We start from the raw sequence: 21,028 nt of genomic DNA, 5'->3' as shown, positions 1-21,028 counted from the left end.
CTCAAATCCAATTGGTAAAAACCATCAATCAAATTTCTTTTTTCTATGTGGGTCCTCTTGGTGGATGAAAGTACAGTTAGCTAAGCCTGGTGACAATATTAGGTTTGGGTTTTGTGAACGAGAGAAATAGCTATTTGTGACCACTGACCCCGCGTGTCAGGTTTTATTTAAGGATTTTGGTACGATTGGGACCACTAGGGCCTAGTGGGTTTCATATTTACTCAATAAAAGTGGTTTGACACCAAAACGTGGATTTCAAAAATGCCCATGCCTTAACATTTAGACTTAGGGTATATTTGATTGCATGGAAAGTCACTTTCTATGGAATTTGAAATCCATAAAAAATTAATTGTGAAAAATAGGTAAAGTTGGAAAATCAAATTCCATTGTTTGATTTCACTTGGATAAAAATCATGAAAAAAATATGAGAAAAAAGAAGAAGATGAGAAGGAGGAAGAAAATGAGAAGAGGGGAGAGGAAGAAGAAGATGACGAGGAAGAGGGAGGGGGGGATGTGGCGACGATGGCGGCGGCGACGACGACGGTGGCGACGGTGACGGCGATGGTGGCGGCGACGGCGACGATGGCGACAACGAAGGTAAGTGAGGAAGATGGGGGAGAGAACGTGGTGGTGGTGGTGGCGGAGGAGGTGAGGGATGGAAAAGAAGGAGAAGAAGAAAAAGAAGAAGAGAGAGAGAGAAGGTGGTCGGAGACGGAGCCGAAGACGACGGCGATGGTGATGGTGATGACGGCGATAACGACGACAACGAGATTAGTGTAATGGTGGTGGTGGTGGTGGTAGGGAAGAATTGGTGATGGAAAATATTGGTGGATTTCATTTTCCCACCCATATAGGTGGGAAAGTGAAATCCATGATTTAGTGGACTTTTTGAATGGGGTGGAAAATGAATTTTCATTTTCATGTGCAATCAAACACATGAAAAATGTCATTTTCCATGGAAATTGATTTTCCACCTTATTTTCCATGTGCAATCAAACATACCCTTAATATAATCAAAATAATTATGATCAAAAATCAAGAAATTACAATACTATCTCTCTAAAATCACCATGATTAATTTTTAAAATTATAATTATCTTTCAATCAATATTTTAAATTACAAATAAACCCTTCACAGATATACACGAGCGGGCACATGCCACCTTCCAGTTACATTTAACTAAAGTTTGATTTCATCCTGTCAAATTGATTTTTAGAATGCCTTATTGATAGGCCATTAAAATATGAACAGGCCGCAGTGATTTGAATAATACTCAATGCAACATTCGAAATAAACCCAGTCGGTGGTCTAATTGAGGTGATAAAAGTAGGGAATGGATTGCAAAAGTCCATCGATTCCTTTTGCATACTAGGTACTATCTTATTGGAGTTCAACCCACATCATGATTGAATTCTTTTGTAAATTATTGAGACATGTAGGGGGAAACTTAACAAAAGAAAATTTGAGAGATGAGAAAGGGCATATTTGAAGCACATGCTCTTAGAATCAAGTCTATCATTTTCTTTTGGATTATGTTTTTTCAAAAAATTTGTTTGGCTTCTCTCCGAGGATTTTGTATTTAGGTAGGAACTAATGGCTCATGTTGAGAGTAAACAATGGTTCAGTATACATTTTTTACTGTCTTGAATTATTCGAGAAGACAGCTACTCTAATTTTCTGTTGTTGTAGCTATTTTCTTCAGTTTTTTTGTGAAACTTTATGCCCACAACAACCATATGTATAGAATGTAATCTGCTTCGTATTTTTCCCTTTTTCTTACAAACAACATTAATATTTTCAAAGGTTTTACTCTCAATTCTTTCGTGATCCTTAAATTTTAATCCGCAAGTACAAAGATGGATTTTAATTAGAGGGCTCCCACCAACATATGTCTAATGACATAGATAGTAAACCATTCCAATCCAATTATTAAACTTAGAGGAGTGAGATTTGTTCATTGAACCCACATTTTTTACTAGTAAAATGCACGTGACAGTAGACACAGGCAAACTCTAGTTTATACGTCGGCGATGAAGATGATTATGCTATTTGATTGTTAAAAATTATACATATATATTTAGGATTATCTATGCCGACCACATCAACCGGATTTCAACAGTGTAATAGCATTGGGCTGGCCCTTTGGCATATTTTTTGTTATAGTTCTTAAAGTAATTTGTCATCTATTTTTACTACCAATTTGATAGAAGTTTGAGTTAAGTTAAGGATGTAAAGAGGTTGGATACGGTTTAGTCCTACGTACACCCATAACAAGAACCCAAGTAAAACATTAAGTACTGGAGAGTGAGGCCGCTCAGGGCAAAACCAAATCATGGTATGCTCAAATCATTCTCCAAAAGGAAGGATTTCGAGATCACCATTGGTTCCGCTTATCTCGTAATAGAATGAGAGTTAGCATATTAGGAGGTCCTAACATTGAGAGATGCATCCATTTTCGCATAACCTTTTTTTCTCTAATTAACATTCTCACTCAACATTCCTGCCAAACCTGTCCTCTCCGTATGCTAAGATTAACAATTTTTAGTTCCTTAATTGAAAATTCTCGGAATATATAGTGGAGAGCTGTTTTAATTACTCACGCAGACCCTTATGTTATCTTAATAATCCTTATCGAACTATGCTCAATGTTTAGTTTTGAAATTTCCATGCTCCATACATTTTCAGTTCCCGAAATTCTGAAACTTAGTGGACATTTCCATTACCAAATCTCTCCTAAACATTTCTACTAGATTTAGCCAATATCTAATCTTTCGTCTGTTTTGTAGATAAAAACAGAATCTGAACTTCATGGTAGTGTTGTAAATTTGTTGGACAATGGACTGATAGTAGACAAATGTTTGTGAATGGAAAGAGAAAAAAAAAAAATCAACAAAGAAACTAACTCAAGCATAAACAAGATCTAGAGTCTTCCTTTGAAGTTGAAATATGGAGGTAGGTTAGTGGATTCTTTGGGGGTGTTTGATCGGGACTCTAAAACCTGATTCTCGATTCTGAGTATGATGGATGGTCAAAATCAAAACTGATTTCCAAAATCTCCTTTGACTTACACTATTTTTGAAGTAGATTACCCAATTGCACATCATGAGATTGAAAGTAGAGTAAAAAATATTTATCCAAAAATTAAAGACAATAAGTTTTTTAAGGAAGCATTTAGGTTATTTTATTAGTTTCCTAGTGATTTATAGGTTTAACAGACATGTTAAGGTTACCAAAAATATTATAATGGTTTTGTATTTCTATTAAAGAAATTATTATTATTATTATTTGTATTAATATTGTTACTACTAGTACTAATATTTTTATTAAATATAATTATATTGATATTATTGTTAGTTAGTATTGTTTTTTTTTTTTATAAATAAAATATCCCTATAGACAAGGGACCAGGCTTTTATCTGGGTTTTGTCCAATCCATAAATCATGGACCTTGGACCATAGATTATGGTCTTATCCAATGACTAATCCCGAGGCACATGCAACACCCGCACATCACACACACCAGGTAAGTGATGGTGCGCCCTCAAGGATGGCCCTTGAGGAATTAGTGTTCATATTGGGTATTGAACTCACAACCTACAGGCCTTAACCGTTTATTGGTCTGAAATTGCCATTAAGCCAATCCCTCAAGGCTGTTAGTTATTATTGTTATTATAAAAACGTGATTTTTTATTTTTGAAGATCACCTCTACAAGGGATTTGGAGTTGCCACCACTCTTTTTTGTAAAACGGCGTGAATGATCACTCGGAATGTATTTTTTTAAAAAAAAGTGTCGTTTGGCATTTACTGACTCCCGACTAATCATATCTTCTAAATAAAATATTTAATTTTGTTCAAATACTGATGAAACCTTTAAAAATATAATTATTTTTATTAGAAGTGATGAGATACAAATAGATAGCACAGATGTGTAAGCTTCTCTTTTTGGATAGCTAGGACCTCCCATAGGGCTTAAAGTGGGTTGGAGTCGGCTCGAATCTGTGTATAGCCATGCTCAAATCCCAACATCTTTATCTGGATCCAAACCCATTTTGGATCCTACCAGATAAATCATATCCAAATCATTATGATTTCACTTAATATGAATCCATACCTGACCCAACCGAATTACTTGATTTGGGTCACATAATTTTGGATAGTTCAATATTTTTCTATTTTATACTTGTTTCTTAATTGTTATACTATTCTATGTTACCACTATATTAAAATAGTACAAAAAGATACTTTGAAAAACCTAAAAATGTAATTTTCAAAGCTACATATATTTCGGATCTAAGCCAATAAATGGATGAATCCAGATCCAACCCAGATCCCTCTCTGATCATGCGACATCAAACCACATTCAACCCATTTTTTGTATTCTGGTCTACTCCAATGACCCAAACCCACTAAATTTGGATTTTGGATAAAATCCACCCATTTATGCCCCCATATAACCTCTCATTATTCAACCCTTTATTTACTTATAAAAACAATTTAAGCAGTATTCTTGGTGCATCAACACCTATCAATGGTCAAAGAGCAAGTTATTTCAAATATGGGCGTCAATAGATCTGTTTCAATTCGGTTCTTAAAGATTTCAGAATTGGTACTGTTAAATTTTATTGATTTCAGCTTTTATTAATTTTCACTTTCAATTTGATAGAACTAGAACTTGAATTGTTAACATATTTTTTCTTTTAACAGTTCAAATTCTTGATTCTTTTCAATTTTGACTCTCAATTGGTTCGATTCAATGACATCTGACTCTAATCTACTCCATTAAAAAAGGATCTAAAACCGATCTATCGATCCTAATTCGATTCCCATTAAACGGATATCCATGGACACACTTGATATTATCAAATCCGAAAACCTACCAAGTGAAACCCTTTCCTTTCTAACATAGTAAGACTTTGAACCTTACTAAGGGTTGTTTTGCCCAAATAGATTACCACATCAGCAATCCAACACTACAAACCTCTAAATTTCATTGAAAAACTCATGTGAAAATAATAATAATAATAATAAAAAGTATTTCTTTTGATCTTGTTCCAAGGATTTGAAAGTGGACTGCTACTAAACATTCACATAACTCCCAAACATAAAATTAAAATTCAATGGTGAAAAATAAATTTTTCATTCACCCCACTCCAAAAAAAAAAAAAAATCTTAAAATTTTATCTTCTACAACTCTGAAGCATTTGATCATGTTTTTTGTTGCCATAAGGTGAGCCCAAGGACCCTTGCTAAGGGTGAAATACTTACTAATGTAGTAAGGCTAGTCGTACTAATCGGACTCACCTACAAATGATCAAAATGTCAATTCTTTTCTTCGATAAGAATGCAAATAAAGATGGGTTGGTTTGTAAACGCAAAGATATATTGCCACATGGCACTTCATGGTGGTATTGTTGTGCATGTTATTGGGCCGTTGTCCTGTAGAAGCTCTACTCAAACCCAGACATAAATATTGAATGTGGACTGGGTCTGACCTAGGCACTTTACGAGTCTGCCAGTCTGGCTTACAAATAGATATCAGGGTTTGGGTCTTTAAATCATGGTCAAAACAAGTCAGACACAAATTGGCCCAATTATTTATAGGTGATCCACAAAAGCTGAGGCCCAGGCGTCGAGTCTTTCATGTGAACCTAAAAGCCCATCGGTTCAGTATGGCGGCGTAGCTAAACTTGCGCATAACGCATTGATGCGCAGGACTCGCCAAATTGTAGAAGCTTCAGGGAGAGGGATATTGGTTTCTCTATCCTGCGCAAACCCGCACGTACCCGGAAACTCTTTGTAACTTTTCTCCCTTTTCCTTTAACGCTTCTTGTTGGTGGTCTAGGCATCTTCAGCTTTTCTAGACGATTTTAGGGTTTCTAATCTACAACAAGAGGTACGATTCGATCTGTTCGTTGTTCTTTTCAAAATAAATGATAAAGTTTTGTGTTTGATTAGATATTTGGATGCCTGATGAGAATTTTATATCGATGTGACGAGATGATGAGTTCTTTATCTTATCAACTCCATTTACTTTTTTTCAATTTTTTTTTCCGAGTTCTAGGTTTGTTTGATAATGGGGAATCTCTGGATACTTCTTTTTTATTTTTTTTATTATTATCAGTGATCTCTGGATACTTCTTGAAACAGATGTTGATGATTTTGTTGATCAATTAAAGGACATTTTTTTAGATTTGTTAACTTCTTATTATTCGGATGTTTTTATTCCTTTTGGCTTATTGTATTTATTGTGAATCTTTTTGAATGGGAGCCTATTGAATGAGATGAACATGGGTTATGCTCCATTTATATAGGCTCACTCTTGGTTTAGGTTGTGAGAATTTGATGCTTGGTTCAGACCTACTTGTTTCTTTGTTCAGATAGATTATCGATATTTCTTGTAATGTACTTGCACGCAAATTCATTTCACCCGAAATGTATGCCTCAGCGCTTTGTGTTTCCATTCCATTGTAAGAAGAATTTTTGTAATTTACTACACAAATTCATTAAACTCATTTCATCTGAAATGCATGTCTCGAGATGTTTCTTAGTTCCATTCTTTTGCACAAAGACCTTTAGAAAAATTAAATAGTCCTGGTGGTGCATGTTTACGAGCACACTTTCAATAATAGAAGGCATGGTTAGGGACATAATGGAATGGAGAAACACGATTCATTTATATAAGGTGGTATCTATTAGACATATTATTTCCAACATTCTTGATGAGTATGTTGGGAATCTCTTTTAAGCTTGAGTTACCTTGGTATGTGCAAATTTACTTTGTGCTCAAATGGTTGGTTGTCCAAACAAGGCTGATACAATACTCTAGGAGGTCGAGAAGATCCACTTAAGTTTCTCCGACCAAAGATCCAAACAAACTACTTGTCCATTAATTTTACATTCATGTCCGTTCTAATGATAAAATCCTCAAAAAAGAAAAAAATGTGTTTCTTGTAAAGACCCCATCATACAACAAATGAGAGCATTCTTGGGAGTACCCTTTTTCTAGAAGAGAAAACCATAACATACCAAGTCAAAAATATATAAAACATAGAATCAGGCAAGAATGCATCTCTCACTACCTCACCAATGATGCATGACTTAACGTCGAAGCAATGGGGAGTATTGGGAGAAAACTCTCATTTCACTCCATCACTACTGTACTTTTATGGTGGCTAGTTTAAATTATTAAGCCTTTTAACCCATCACATTATCATCGGCCTCATTGCATTTTGTTAGCCTTTTTTCCTTTATATTTTATACCAGATTACGATTCAAAGATTGGAAACTATTCAATTATAGTTTAAAGATTAAAACAGATGTCAGATGAATGGAAAAAAAAATCATCATTATACTTATATATAAGAAATAAAGGAGATAGGGAGATTTGAATGACTATGGAGGCATTGAACTTGTAAGCCACATGGTTAAATTGTGGGGAAAAAATGATTGAAAAAAAGTTAAGATAAAAAATAGACATATCAGAGATTCATTTTGATTTTATGTCAGGTAGATCAACTATCGACAAGCTTTCTACTTAGAAAAATGTTAGGTAGGTTAAGAGAAAAAGAAGAAGAATCTCCATACGATTTTTATTCATTTAGAGTAAGTGTATTATATAACACCTGGAGAGTTGATTCAGTGCGAAATTAAGGAGTCCTAAATGAATATATTGGTATAATTAAGGACATGTATAAGGAGTGTGAGCAATTGGAGAGGAGAAAAATGCATTTTTAGTCATAATTGGTTTACTTTTGGGGATGGATTTTGTCCATATATGTTTGCTTTAATGTAAATGAAGCAACTGCTCCTATTCAAGAGCAACTGTCTTGGTATATGTTATATGCAGATTATGTAGTATTAATTGATGAGAATAGAAATGAAGTCAACTCAAAACAAGAATTATGGAGAGATGTGTTAGATTCCAAGTGCTTTAGAATAAGTTGAATCAAGATTATGTCGAGTGTAAGTGTATAACGTTAGTACTGATTCCCATAAAGAAGAACATCCAATAAAATATTGATGGTCTAGAAATATAATCTAAAGTGACCATTTTTGTTATCTCATGACTATTATATTATCACAAAGATCAAGAGGTTGGGGAAGATGTTGCCCATAACAAAATTTTTAGAGGCATGTGAGGCTTACTCCTCGAGGTGCGCCTCAGAATGAGGCTCATTAAAAAGGTCCTGAGGCATCAACATAAAAGCGACGAAGGCTTACGCCTCAAACCACGAGGCACCTAAAAGGCATATGTCTCAATCTGAGGTATATGCCTTTTGGCCGAGGCATACGCCTCACTTAATTTTTTTAATTTTTAAATTATGTATTTCTTCCTCCTTCGCATTATTTTCTTTTTACTTTACTTCTTTCTTTATTTTTTACTATCTTATATTTCTTTATAACCTTTTACTCATATTTCTTTGATACTACTAGTATGCAATATAAATGGAATACTTAGAAATGAATTCAAATACAAAGTAGTAATGTATGCAAATAAAATCTTTGAGTTGAGTTGATTTATAAATAATTTTGTTGTTTTAAATATTATTCAAATAAATTTATTGAAAGAATAATCTATAATTCTATTTTTTGCAATAAATATAAAATATTTATTTATTGTAGACTTTCAACTATTCAAATACAAATTATTTTGATTTTGCTAAAACATAAAATAATAATATTTTATATCATTATTTATAGTAATGGATTAAAACTTGAAATTTGATTTTTTGGATTTGACATTGAGAAATATGCAATGCTTATCCTAATTTTTTAGTTTTCTTAAATATTATATTATTTATTCAAAAAATATCATGCACATGAGGCTTGCGCCTCGAGGCACTAGCTAGCTGAGCGCCTTGCCTCACGCATCAATGTCTAAAAACATTGGCCTATAGAATCATGACTGGATGATTAAAGCGGAAGTGATCTTCGGGAGTGCGATATAACAATGAAATAAGAGCAACTTTGCTTTATGGAGCTGAATGTTGTTGGATGGTCATGAAGCATTACATTAATAGATTTGAGTGTAGCAGAATAAGGATGTTAGGATGGATGAGTGGCAAGATTAAGAAAGATAAAACTAGAAATCAACGTGTTTGAGAAAATGTAATAGCTCCTATAGGTGATAAACTCGGAGAGTCAATTGAGATGGGTTGGATATGTTAGTTATAAAAAAGAATAAGAAAAAAAGAAGGGTTTGGCATGTTCAATACACACTGATTACAAGTTTACAACACAATTCAAAGAAATATGCTGGTAGAAGGTTCCGTTGTCTAAAGCCACGTCTAGGCCTAGGGGCGGAGCCAGGATTTTGTCTACATGTGGGCACAACTGCTGTATTTCTCCCAAGGGCTTGCTTAAAAACAAAAAACAAAAGATAAATTTAATATAAATAACGGGGTAAAGTTTGGTACGATTCATGGGAATTCTGCAGATATCTGCCTTAAAAATAGAAGATTCAAAACAATTATGATTTTTTTGGTCGTGATTCTCAAATATAACATAACAAAATGTGATATGACGAGGTAGAAGGTAATATAATCAAAGAGGAGGAAAGGTTTACCTACTCCTAAACAAGGAACTTCTGGTTTTGGTGTTTATTTCAGTTATGCTAGAAATGCACTTTGTGGAAATATTCGATTAGAGTGCAAATTATTACCATTTCTGTGGAAGTGAGAGAAATGCTGTGGAAATAATAGAAATATTGAGGAAATTTTCGTCGGAACTGTAGGAAATGATAAAACGTATATAAAAACACGCTTATAAGTCAACTCAGAAGTTCTGAAAAATTCAGTTTTCAATTCCAAGTCCTCCCCTAGTTGACAAAAGCACTTCAAAGTCATGTGGTGTGTATATATATATATATTTTCAAAAGTTGGTGTGGCCCTTGCAACATATGTTTTATGCCAAAGAATTTGTGTTAACACTATCATGGGTGCTTTACTTGTCTTATGACTACTGCATATTCATTTCTTTTTGCCTTTCTGCTCTTCAATAGCATGGCAGATGAGAATTCTATTGAAGGTGGTGCCAGTACCAGCAAAGAAATCAGTGAAAGTTCAGAATCAACTGTTGAAATCAATGTCAAGACTTTGGATTCACAAGCCTACCGCTTTCGGGTGGACAAAAATGTATGATTTGTTAATCCCTCACCATCTATGTTCATGTTTATGAGGCATCCTGATAACTCAATTATGCTTAAGATCAACAGTTTATATTCATCGATTGTGATAACACTGCCTTGACTCATAGATTGAGAATTTATAGACTTATCATAAGTACATGAACATGAGTTGTGCACAGAATACGTACAACTATAAGAACTTGGTGAAGGAGAATTTTATGTGCATGCATATTAATAAATTCGTATCGATTTTATTGCATTTTCTGTTTTGATTAACCAAGTGTTGGACATTGGAGCTCATCTGTGATTATTTGGGTTGTTTGATCATGAGAATTTACAGATGCCAGTTCGATTATTGAAGGAGAAAATAGCAAATGAAAATGGCATCCCCATTGAGCAGCAACGCCTAATTTTTCGGGGAAAGGTCTTAAAGGATGATCACCTTCTCTCTGCATATCGTATCCTTCTATTTCAGATTGTGTGATGCTTCCTGTTCATGTATTTAGAGATGACTGCACCTCATTTTTTTTTGGTTATCGGTAGATGAGCAAATTTGGAAGTTACTTCTTTCAAGTGTTCTCCATGTTTGCATTCCTCGCATTTTTATTGGGAAAATTTCTTGCAAATCTTTTTATTTGTAACTGGACTCATTACCTGATTTCTAATTATTGTTGATTTTGGGTATACCTTGATCCACTTGCCAGCATGTGGGTCTACTCCCTGAAGACTATTTCACCCTATTAGTTTTATTAACTAGTTGCAGGAGTTTGGACTAGTAATTGCCCCTTCCATCATACTTAACAAGAGCCAATATGGAAAACACTCGTATATCTAATGTCCATATTTATGGGTTTCCTGTTTCTTTTTGGTGTAAAGATTTTAAAGAATTTAGGGGGTTTATACAAATTCTATGCTTTGTCACTCTTTCAATGTTGTTGCCCCCTTGACAATTCCTAGATGTGGAAGATGGGGATACACTACATTTAGTAGAAAGGCAACCAGTCCAGTCACAACCCCCAGCTGGAACAAACTCTGGAGAGACCAATGGAAGTAATGATAGCCGAGGTATCGATTCTTCATCTACAGCTGGTACTTGTATTTTTTTATATTTTTTTTACAAGATATCATTGGTTCAACCAATGCCACAAGTTTCGTATAGCTCTTTGATGATGATGGAGAAATGTATACATATATCTCTTCCCTTCTCTTATTGTGTAACATGATAATATTGCTCTGTGAAGTAAGGTTTCTTATATGAACTGTTCCATGTTAAAATATTTACCATTTTGCAGTTCAAGTAAGTGTTCTTTGCAGCTCTGGCATCATCATATAATTAAGGAAAAATCCTAAAGTGACTGCAGAGGGCACTGTGTTGGACACTGAGCTGACGAGGAGGGATGCTCAGAAACATGGATGCTTTTCCTCGAGATATGATTGAAAAAGGCATTTATGGTTCTGTGCACACCTCCACGTCAGCTCAGCATCCAACTCAGTGTCCTGCGCAGTCACTCTAGGATGACTCTATAATTAATATAATCATCATTTTATATGATCAATCAGTTAAATCTGCAAAGATCAGTGTCACAGTGAGTTATCTTTTTATTTGACAGGTAATGATGCTAGTGCCTCGCGTGGCAGAATGGGTCAAGTTTCACACAGTGTAGTTCTTGGAACCTTCAATATTGGGGACCAAAATGAAGGAATTGTTCCTGATCTTACTCGGGTATGCTATTTGGTTCTTAGGGGGTGCACTTCGGTGGATTTTACCTGCAGTTATTGCCAAAGGATGTAGAAGGGGTCTGCATGATTCTAACCATTTTGTTTTACTTCTAGATTATAGGCGCAGTTTTGAATTCAATTGGACTTGGGAACCAGATTCCTACTGGTGGTGCTAGCAATATAACCTCTGGCGTACCGGTTAGTAATGCCTTTCTTTTCCCCTTGCACATATGCCTTATCCCAACTAGTCAGGTTTGGTTATATATTATAATGGTGATATTTGGGGTTTGCAGTCCAATGCTTCTAGTCAGGCCTCTCGAGGAGTTGAAACAGAAGGGACACATGGCAGGAGCCAGGCAGGAAATCAGGTACCACATGTACAGACATCTACCAATCACCCAGCCCATTCTCTGCCTCAGCCCTTCCCAGCTGTAGCTGTTCCTTCTTATCAAACGGTAGTCTTCCTGCTTCATATTTATGTGCCCCCCCACCTTTTAATTGCTTCTACTGAAAATTTCCGTGGCTTCTTTTTCTTTAATTCAGCCCATTCCTGATTCTTTGAACACACTTTCCGAGTTCATAAACCGCATGGAGCTGGTCTTATCAGTCGATGGTAATAACTTCAAACATGTTACTGAATTAACTTCTAATAGGAGTAAGATGTTGCTGTTAGACTCGGGAACATGTCCTCCGTAGAGTCCAGAATGTTGAATGGCTTTGAGAGATTTGTGTGTTGAGTCCCGATGACCATCCAATCATCTCGACCTAGGGGCGACAGTCTGCCCTGGCTGACTGAATCACTTCTACTTATTTGTTGCTTAACAAAATTCACTTTTTCTTTTCTTTTTTATATATAATTTTTTTTCTTGATTTGATTGATGCAGGGAATCAAGCATCTCCTTCACCAACAAATATTGGAGATCAACAGAGAGTGGACTTGCCATCTAATGCACGTGGACTGGCAACACCTGAAGCACTATGCATCATTATGCGGCGAGCACAACAACTTCTTAGTGGTTGTGCTGTGGCTGCACTTTCTGTATGCCCCCATTTTTTTAGCTTTGTTCGTAGATGTATTGCTTGGTTATCTCTTGTGCACGTGTGCGGCATTGTCTATTAGTGCACACTTTGTGCATATGAATGGATGTGCAACGCTGAGCTTTCAAGATCTTTTATTTGAGTGGTCTCAAAAGCTGATCCCAGGATTTTTGAGATAAGGCGAGCTGAATTCTCACAATCTCACTCATCATAAGTTTCTGCAAAGCTTTAATGCTATATATAAACACCTAGATGCCTTACTTCCTTCAAGAGCACAAGTCTTTTGTGGCATAATGCACATATGCATGTTTGAGTAATCCCTTCGCGGCATTGTTCACGTACGCATATTTGAGTAATCTGACGGTGATCTCTGCAGATCTGACTGCTAGAAGACCTATATGACAAGGACATGTGTATTAGTGTCTAACATAGGTACAAAGTGTTAGACACACCGATCCCCACAATCCTGATATGCCAGCATATGCGTACAATTTATTATCATCTGTTAAGGGAGATTTTCTTTTGATAAAGTATCTTGTCATGCATTTAACAAGCTTGTTGTGACATGGTGTCTGATGAGTCTATCTTCTAGAAATTGAGTGTTATGTAGTGGTAAACATACATTTAAGTTGGTGAGTTTAGTATGGATGGCGTAATATAAAAGTTTTTAAATAAGTAAATTTAGTAAACAGGCTAGATTAGTAGATATGTTTAAATTTGTAATGCCACCCAGGTCTCTGCTGAAAACAGAATGAAATGTAAATTGAGTGTGCATGCCCAAAGTGGCAATTGTTTTACGTTGACAGCCCTTGCCTCCCCCCCCCCCCTCTCCCTCCCTCCCCCCTTTTTTTGGTTATTTTTTCTTTGTTTCTAATTCTTCATTGTTTGTAATTTGCTGCGTCTATGTAGAATATTGCAGGACGTTTGGAAGGAGATGGAGGTTCTACTGATCCTGCAATACGGAGCCAAATTCAGGCCGAATCAGTGCAAGCAGGGCTAGCAATGCAACATTTAGGTGCTCTTTTTTTAGAGCTTGGCCGTACAATTCTGACACTGCGTATGGGGCAGTCACCTGTATGATTTTCTTCCTTCACGTTTCTTGCTTCATTTTTCTGATATTTCGAATAAATTTTGTGAGCAATTGTTACCGTGCAACTGCAGGCTGAATCTGTGGTGAATGCTGGACCAGCAGTTTATATATCTTCATCTGGGCCAAATCCTATAATGGTTCAGGTTAGTTACGATCTGTTTGATTGCAGGATACTCGTTTTCAAGGGAACAAGGATTCCTTTGGTAAATGGCAATGGGAAAATGAATTCCACCATTTGATTGTACCCAGGAAAATATCAAGAAGAGAATTTAATTTATTATAGTTTTAAAACTTGTTGAGTTGACTTGAAACTTGTTTGAATTTTAAGGTGATTCGGCCCCAAAATTTGATGGAACCAAAACCAGCTTGTTAAAGTCAAACTTGGCAAGTATCAAGTAAACTCGTCTGCTAGATCAAGTCACAACTCAAACATGAACCAAGTCTCGTCAGAAACTCTACATAATTTTTTTTTTGTGGAAGACCAAAAATAAATATTTTATTTTGTTTTTAAATATTTAAAACTATTTTCTAAATTTTTATCTGACTTGTTTGAGTCTACTATTTAGTTGTTGACTTGACTTGATGGATATCCGAGTAGAGTCGAGTTATCTAGTTTTAATATGATATATATATATATATATGAGAAAATCATTTTCATAGGAGGTGGGATGGGAATCTACTTTCCTTCCCACGGTAGAAAATCACCCAAGGTTGGAAATTGAATTACAGGGAAAAATATGTATTCAAGCACAAACAAATTGCGTTTTCCAAGGGAAATCATTTTCCCACTTATTTGTCATGCGCATTCAAACACACTTAATTATTTCTTAGAGGAAAAGTAAATTATCTGAATATCATTAGCTGCGATATTTATTTACCAAGATAGTATCTCCAAGTGTGGAGCATTTGCATGGGATCTTGGGCCCAAAAAAGGGTCTTACAATCATAGGTGAAAATGTGACCTAATGGTCATCTATGGTGTAGATTTTTTTCTGGACTGTTAGCCAAATTTTATTATATGCAGTCAAAATTATTTGCAATACTCAGACAGTTTATATACCTTTTTAAAATGTATTGTTTTACTTTCGAGTTGAACATAATTTAACCTAGCATTTCTTTGCAGCCTTTTCCTCTTCAAACGAACTCCCTCTTTGGTGGTTCTGTTGCTCCTCAACCAAGTCCTGGAATTCTGGGTCCTGTTGGTCTTGGAGATGCCCCAAGAAACGTAAACATTCATATACATGCAGGTGAGGAAGTTAAGAGTATATGGATGTATTTTATCTTTCAGTTTTATATAAGCCAACATCAGCATTTGCATGATCATCAAGGATCTCGCTTGACCTCGAGGTATCCTCAGTTGGTTCTAGGGAAAATACTGGGGAAGTCACTCATGGGGAACATCCTAACGGAACTCGTTCAGGTGATTCAGGTCCAGCGCGGTTACTGCCTATGAGAAATGTCATTGCCACAACTCTTCCATCACGTTCCCCTGCAGAAGCATCTGCTCATGGTCTAGGTGTTTTCCAACCTCTCATGTGAGTACTCAGCAAAACAACCAAAGCCATCCGGCTCCTGCACAAGGTCCTGGTGCAGCAGTATCCAGCACAGCACAACCTTCTGAATCTGTTTCTATCCCCACACTAGTGGCCGAAATCAATACGCAGATTAGAAATCTTTTGGGTAATATGAGGGGAGAAAATCAGGTTCCATCGGGTAATTGGCAATTGAATAACTTTATGAAATGATTCTATTTTCTTGAGGTTGGTTGAATGAACTCACCCTTTTGTAGCCAGGCCAATCAGAGGGTTCAACTCTTCAGAGTTCATCGATTGGAACCGTCACGGGTGATAATGTAGTGGATCATCAGCATGAAAACATTGAAGTTAGTAGAGCTGATGAAACAAGTGGTTCCTTAACTGATAGCATTTCTGAAAGGGAAGAACAGCAGGTAAAGTTACTTTGCAATTTGCATACATCTGTCCATCTTGATCAAACTGCTTGAAGAGGCAGTGTTGAGATTCAGTCCTGATGTGGCAGCAAAAATTGGGTTTTTGGCAGTAAATCATCACCACTTCTTTTCCAATATGTGCATTCAAGATCTTTTTCTTATTCTTTTTCTACTTTTTGGGTGTCAAAGATGGTATATATATAAAAAGACTGACTTACAAGTTGAATAATAATGGACCATCCATTTTAATGTCCTTTTGAATGTAATGTTTTATAGGGTTCTAAGTTTTAAAGAGGCTGACTTTTTTAGGAAGATCTCAATGGTGAGGAGATCATCATCACAAAAGAATCAGCCCTCGACTTATGGGTCCTATGAGCATATGTGATGTTAGACATCAACTGATTCTGATCCTCATATGTAGTACATATTATTTTAGTGGTCAGTAATTAGTGGTTGCTGGCGGTTTTGAACCCAAGGCAGTACATATAAGTGTGTATCTTAATTGTGGGTGTGCATGGTGGTGGGAATGTGCGTGCTGCATGGGTGGGTTGGGGGTGGTGGGGGGGAGGGGGCAGGGCTGTATGTTGCAATCCATTTAGCTTTTGAATAAAATTTTCCATTATTTCTCTCTAAAAACCATTTGTTATCATTCAGGAAGATTCGGTTGGTAAAACAACCTTAATGCTATTACTTAAGCAACATATGCATTGCACTTGCACTCCCCTTGCTCAATTATAGACAAACTTTAAAGGTTATTGGTACCTGCCAGCAGGTACCTGAATGCCTCAAATTGAGTAATGATGCGGAAACAAGTGGTAGTTTGAGTTCAAAAGAACCATCATCAAGTCTCACAATGGGAGGCTCGTCAAGCTGCCCAAGTGGTGAAACAACACTTCCACACAAATCAGGAAATGCTTCAGCGGATGCCCCACAATCCATTCAGAGCCATGACAAGCCTGAAGTTGACAAAGCTGTTCCATTGGGATTAGGGCTAGGAGGTCTGCAACCAAGGGTAAGTATTTGGTTTTGTTTGATTTTATATTTTCTCGTAAGACCCACTTCTCCTAAAATGTTCTGGGTTCATTTTCCAACCTTCATTGGAGCACTTTTTGATCCTCATGAGTCCCCCTATGGTGTTGTTTGGAGATTCACTATTTTATTTGATTTAAATTGCAGCACTTTAGGGCTATTTTAGGTATTTTCATCATGAACACAACCTGTAAGGGGAACACTACTGAACATGACATGACTGAATCTGAAATTCAATCAAGTGGACTGTAATTGACTGTCTTGAAGAACTTGGAGGCTTAAGTACTTAACTGATTGATTTCCAAACCAACCAATTGGTTCAACTAATTCTTCAATGTCACTGTCAAAGCAACCAAAGATTGACTGCGTCAAGATATATATAGGGGAGCGTTTGGAGGCCCTAAAGAAAGCCAAACATTGTGCCAAACATTTTTCAATATATGGGCTAAATTTTTTGTGAGGATGATATCTATGGTGAGGAGATCATTGTCACAAAAAATCAGCCCATTCTAAAACTTCTAACGCCAGTTTACAAGTTGAAGAATCGTGGACTGTCAATTATTTGTAGAACATTTTTATGTGGTTAGAAGTTTTAGAATGAGCTGATTTTTTGTGACAATGATCTCCTCACTATAGAGATCATTCTCACACAAAGTTAGCCCATTCCGAAATTTCTAGCCCATATGTTGAAAAATGTTTGGCACAATGTTTGGTTCTCTATAGGGCCTCCGGACACTGCCCATATATATAGGACAGTGTTCGGTAGACGACATTCTAGACAGTTTTGTCTTATATGGCTAAAAAGTTTCGGAATGTTTGATATTTTGTGAGGATGATCTCTATGATGAGGAGATCCTCCTCACAAAAAATCAGCCCATTCCGAAAAATTCTAACCCCATGAAAAGTGGTTACAAATTAACGGTAAAAAATTGACGGTCCACGATTCTTCAACTTGTAAACTAGGGTTAGAAATTTTAGAATGGGCTGAATTTTTGTGAGGACGATTTCCCCACCATAGATATTATCCTCACAAAAAATCAGGCCATTCCGGAACTTTTAGCCCATATAGGACAAAATACTTGTCTTCGAAACCTGACTAATATATATATATATATATATATATTTGACTACGTCAAGATCTAAGTAAGAAAAACAGAGGGATTGCACATAGATGAAATAATTAAAAGATACCTTGAAGTACAACAGAGGAGTCTTATTCCTGGAAGACACTGGTATAGTATCTAAGCAAGTAACTTCTATTCCATTCCATTAAAAGTGAAAATATTACATCTTATTCAGACAGAGTAACTGGTATAGGATGCCCCTGATTTCCTCCAACACAAATCAACTTTGTAAATTAATTATAGAAGCTTCCAAGAAACTCAGGCTACTCAATTTATCAATTTACTAACTAAATTGTAATTTTTAAATTGGGACTAAAAAATATTTAACCACTCAAATCTTTTAAATTGGGAATTTGTAGACCACTCAATAAAAAAAAACATTGCTTAGCAATATTCTAACCACTAACTAATCATGAGATCTACATAACACTTGTTTGCCTAAAAATTATAAAAAAAATCGTACTTTTATGGTGTTTGACAAGCACAAATTCCCCATATAGGTTAATGGGTTGTATATGAGCTGTTTGATTGACATTGAAAAACCAATTTTGGGTGTCGTATAAACAACCTAAAAATCTCCTAGAATTATTGGGTAAAAATAGTTCTAAATTCCATTTTAGGATTTTGCTACTAGCTCAAGAAATCTCCACTTTTAGGGCTAAACGGATGGACCAAACATATCTTTATGATATGGAATGGGCTGCATGCAGGCTAGACCATAAGCTTAGAATTTTCCAGATTTCTTTTGGATTTTGTGCTTGATTATGAAGTCCAGAGAATTCTGATTTTCAGCCTCAGTTTTTGGTACATTTCTCATGTCAAAAGGCACTTCAGTGGACTAAAGCATAATGAGGCCTAACTGTCCAAGTATATGGGTATGGATTATTTAATTAATCCTAAAAATAAAAAATAAAAATTATTAGATAATTTTGGTAAAAAAATTAATTTTGAAAAAAATTAAGACAGACTGAACATTGGTGCACTTGATATGGAAGAAAGAGTAGCCGTGTAGGCATTTTGAGGAACTTCTGTCTTGGGGTCAGCTTCACAGTGTAAGCTTCATGCTTGCTTAAACATTGGCAAGTATTAGGTTATGCATCTGATGTACCTGTCCAAAAATTGCACTTTTGGTCACTCGATCTGTTTGGTGCTTCTGATTGTCTTGATGGTTTCTTTGCCCATGGTCCATCCAATAAAGGCAAGACAAGAGCCTATCTGAATAAATGTGAAAAATGACGCCTCAGAATATGATGTATTTGATTAGACTGCATTTCCTCCATCTAGAATCCCTCTTTTATCTCATTCAAAACATTCTGTTTATCTTTATGGTTGGGTTTATGAACGATATATGTTTGGTTTTTGTAACTCCTCTCAGAGGCGAAGCAGGCAGGCAAGGTCTCAAGGGAAGAATGGTGGTGGAACATCCAGTGACACACCTGTCAATACCAGTGCCCAGCGTGTTCTGCAATCTCTTGTATCTCGTGACTCCAATGCAAATGGTCCATCAGGGCAAGTGCACCCTTTATTTGGGCAGATTATGGAGAGTATGCCATTGGGAGCGCAAGGCTCCAATGCACAATTTGATCCCGCAAGCATGATGTCTCAAGTTCTTGACAGTCCTGCTTTGAATGGTCTATTGGCTGGGGTGTCAGAGCAAGCTGGGATTGGTTCTCCCGATGGCTTGAGAAACATGTTGGAACAGTTCACACAAAGCCCTTCAATGAGGAATACACTAAATCAGATTGTCCAACAGATGGACGGCCAGGATCTTGGCAACTTTGCAGGGGTGGGAAGGGGCCAAGGTGGTGGTATAGATTTTTCAAGAATGTTTCAACAAATGATGCCTATTGTGTCCCAAGCTCTCACAAGGGGAATGGCCCAACCTGAACCTTCTGCTGGTGGTGCAGAAACCGAAGCACAGCAACATTTTAACGTGAGTAGACCAGTCAGAGATGTCAAACCAGATGATCAAAGTTCTCAGGTTTTTATCTTTCCTTCTTTTTTTTTTTCCCAATTAATTTTATTTTAGAGAAAAGCACCACAAAGTTGTAGAATCCTTTACCGCTTTAGTTTTTATTACCTTACTTATTTTACAATCTCCTAATCTAGCTTTCATGGATGTTTGGCCTCATTTCCTGGTTTGTGCTCCAATTCTCTAGATTGGTTTTTCCTGACCAATTGATATGGATCTACTTTTAATTTGTTTTGCTTTCTCAGATTGACCTTCATGAATCTGCTCAGAGGATTGAACGCCATGATCCACCTGGAGATATTTTCTGCTCTGTCGTTGAAAATGTTGCTCGTTCCTATGGTGAGGGGAGTGTTTCTGAAGATCTCGTGGAAGAATTGTGCAGCGATGAGGATCTTGCCAAGGTATTTATTTCCATTCTTATGTTTTACAGGAATTGTTGGTACTACACTGCAGCATTGCCAATTTGGATGTAAACACAATTGAGATGCAATGGTCGATAATTTTTGTTTCTAAACATCTGCCACTTTTTTTTTTCTCCCATCTCCCAATCGTTAATATATGCTTCCTTGGCAGGAATTCTTGGAGATGCTACATCGTAGCATTCGTCGACGGCTGCAAGCAGATCCCGGGACCACTGACGAGTCCTAATCCGATTGTTGTTTACTGGTCGGTTTGTGATCATTATACAAATCTGAAGCCTTTTGTATCAATTGGGTTTATCACAAAGTTATTTAGGTTTTTTAAATTGGTTTACAATTTAACATCTGTTATCAAGGCGTAGGCTGCGCCCTGATCAGCTTTGAATTACAGCTTAAACAGCTACCATGTTGATATTTTTCTGATAGTTTGCAAAATATGATATGATATGATATTTCCTGCATTGTGAGATGCGTGGTTCTCACTACAGTAATTTTCATATTTTATGTATGATAGGGTTATTCACTTTTGATAATACGCTTATTGAAACAGACATTTGGCCA

The 21,028-nt window shown here is 36.3% G+C and overlaps 1 protein-coding gene across 1 annotated transcript; it reads left to right on the top strand.

Moving 5' to 3' along the window:
- The first annotated feature begins 5,654 nt into the window (after positions 1-5,654).
- On the top strand, positions 5,655-20,928 carry LOC147381166 (uncharacterized). Its single transcript, XM_086430756.1, is given in 19 exon segments — positions 5,655-5,895; positions 10,003-10,135; positions 10,469-10,586; positions 11,086-11,193; positions 11,739-11,851; positions 11,962-12,045; positions 12,141-12,302; positions 12,391-12,460; positions 12,732-12,886; positions 13,795-13,959; positions 14,047-14,118; positions 15,099-15,222; positions 15,333-15,478; positions 15,481-15,688; positions 15,769-15,923; positions 16,696-16,935; positions 19,452-20,057; positions 20,294-20,449; positions 20,622-20,928. Coding segments are annotated over 18 exon segments (2,889 nt in total). The 5' UTR covers positions 5,655-5,895; position 10,003; the 3' UTR covers positions 20,697-20,928.
- Positions 20,929-21,028: the final 100 nt, after the last annotated feature.

The sequence above is a fragment of the Akebia trifoliata genome, unplaced genomic scaffold, assembly GCF_017979445.1.
Source record: "Akebia trifoliata isolate Shusen 1 unplaced genomic scaffold, ASM1797944v1 Contig00686, whole genome shotgun sequence".
Classification (NCBI taxonomy): domain Eukaryota; kingdom Viridiplantae; phylum Streptophyta; class Magnoliopsida; order Ranunculales; family Lardizabalaceae; genus Akebia; species Akebia trifoliata.
This window is presented reverse-complemented; position numbering and strand designations above follow the sequence as displayed.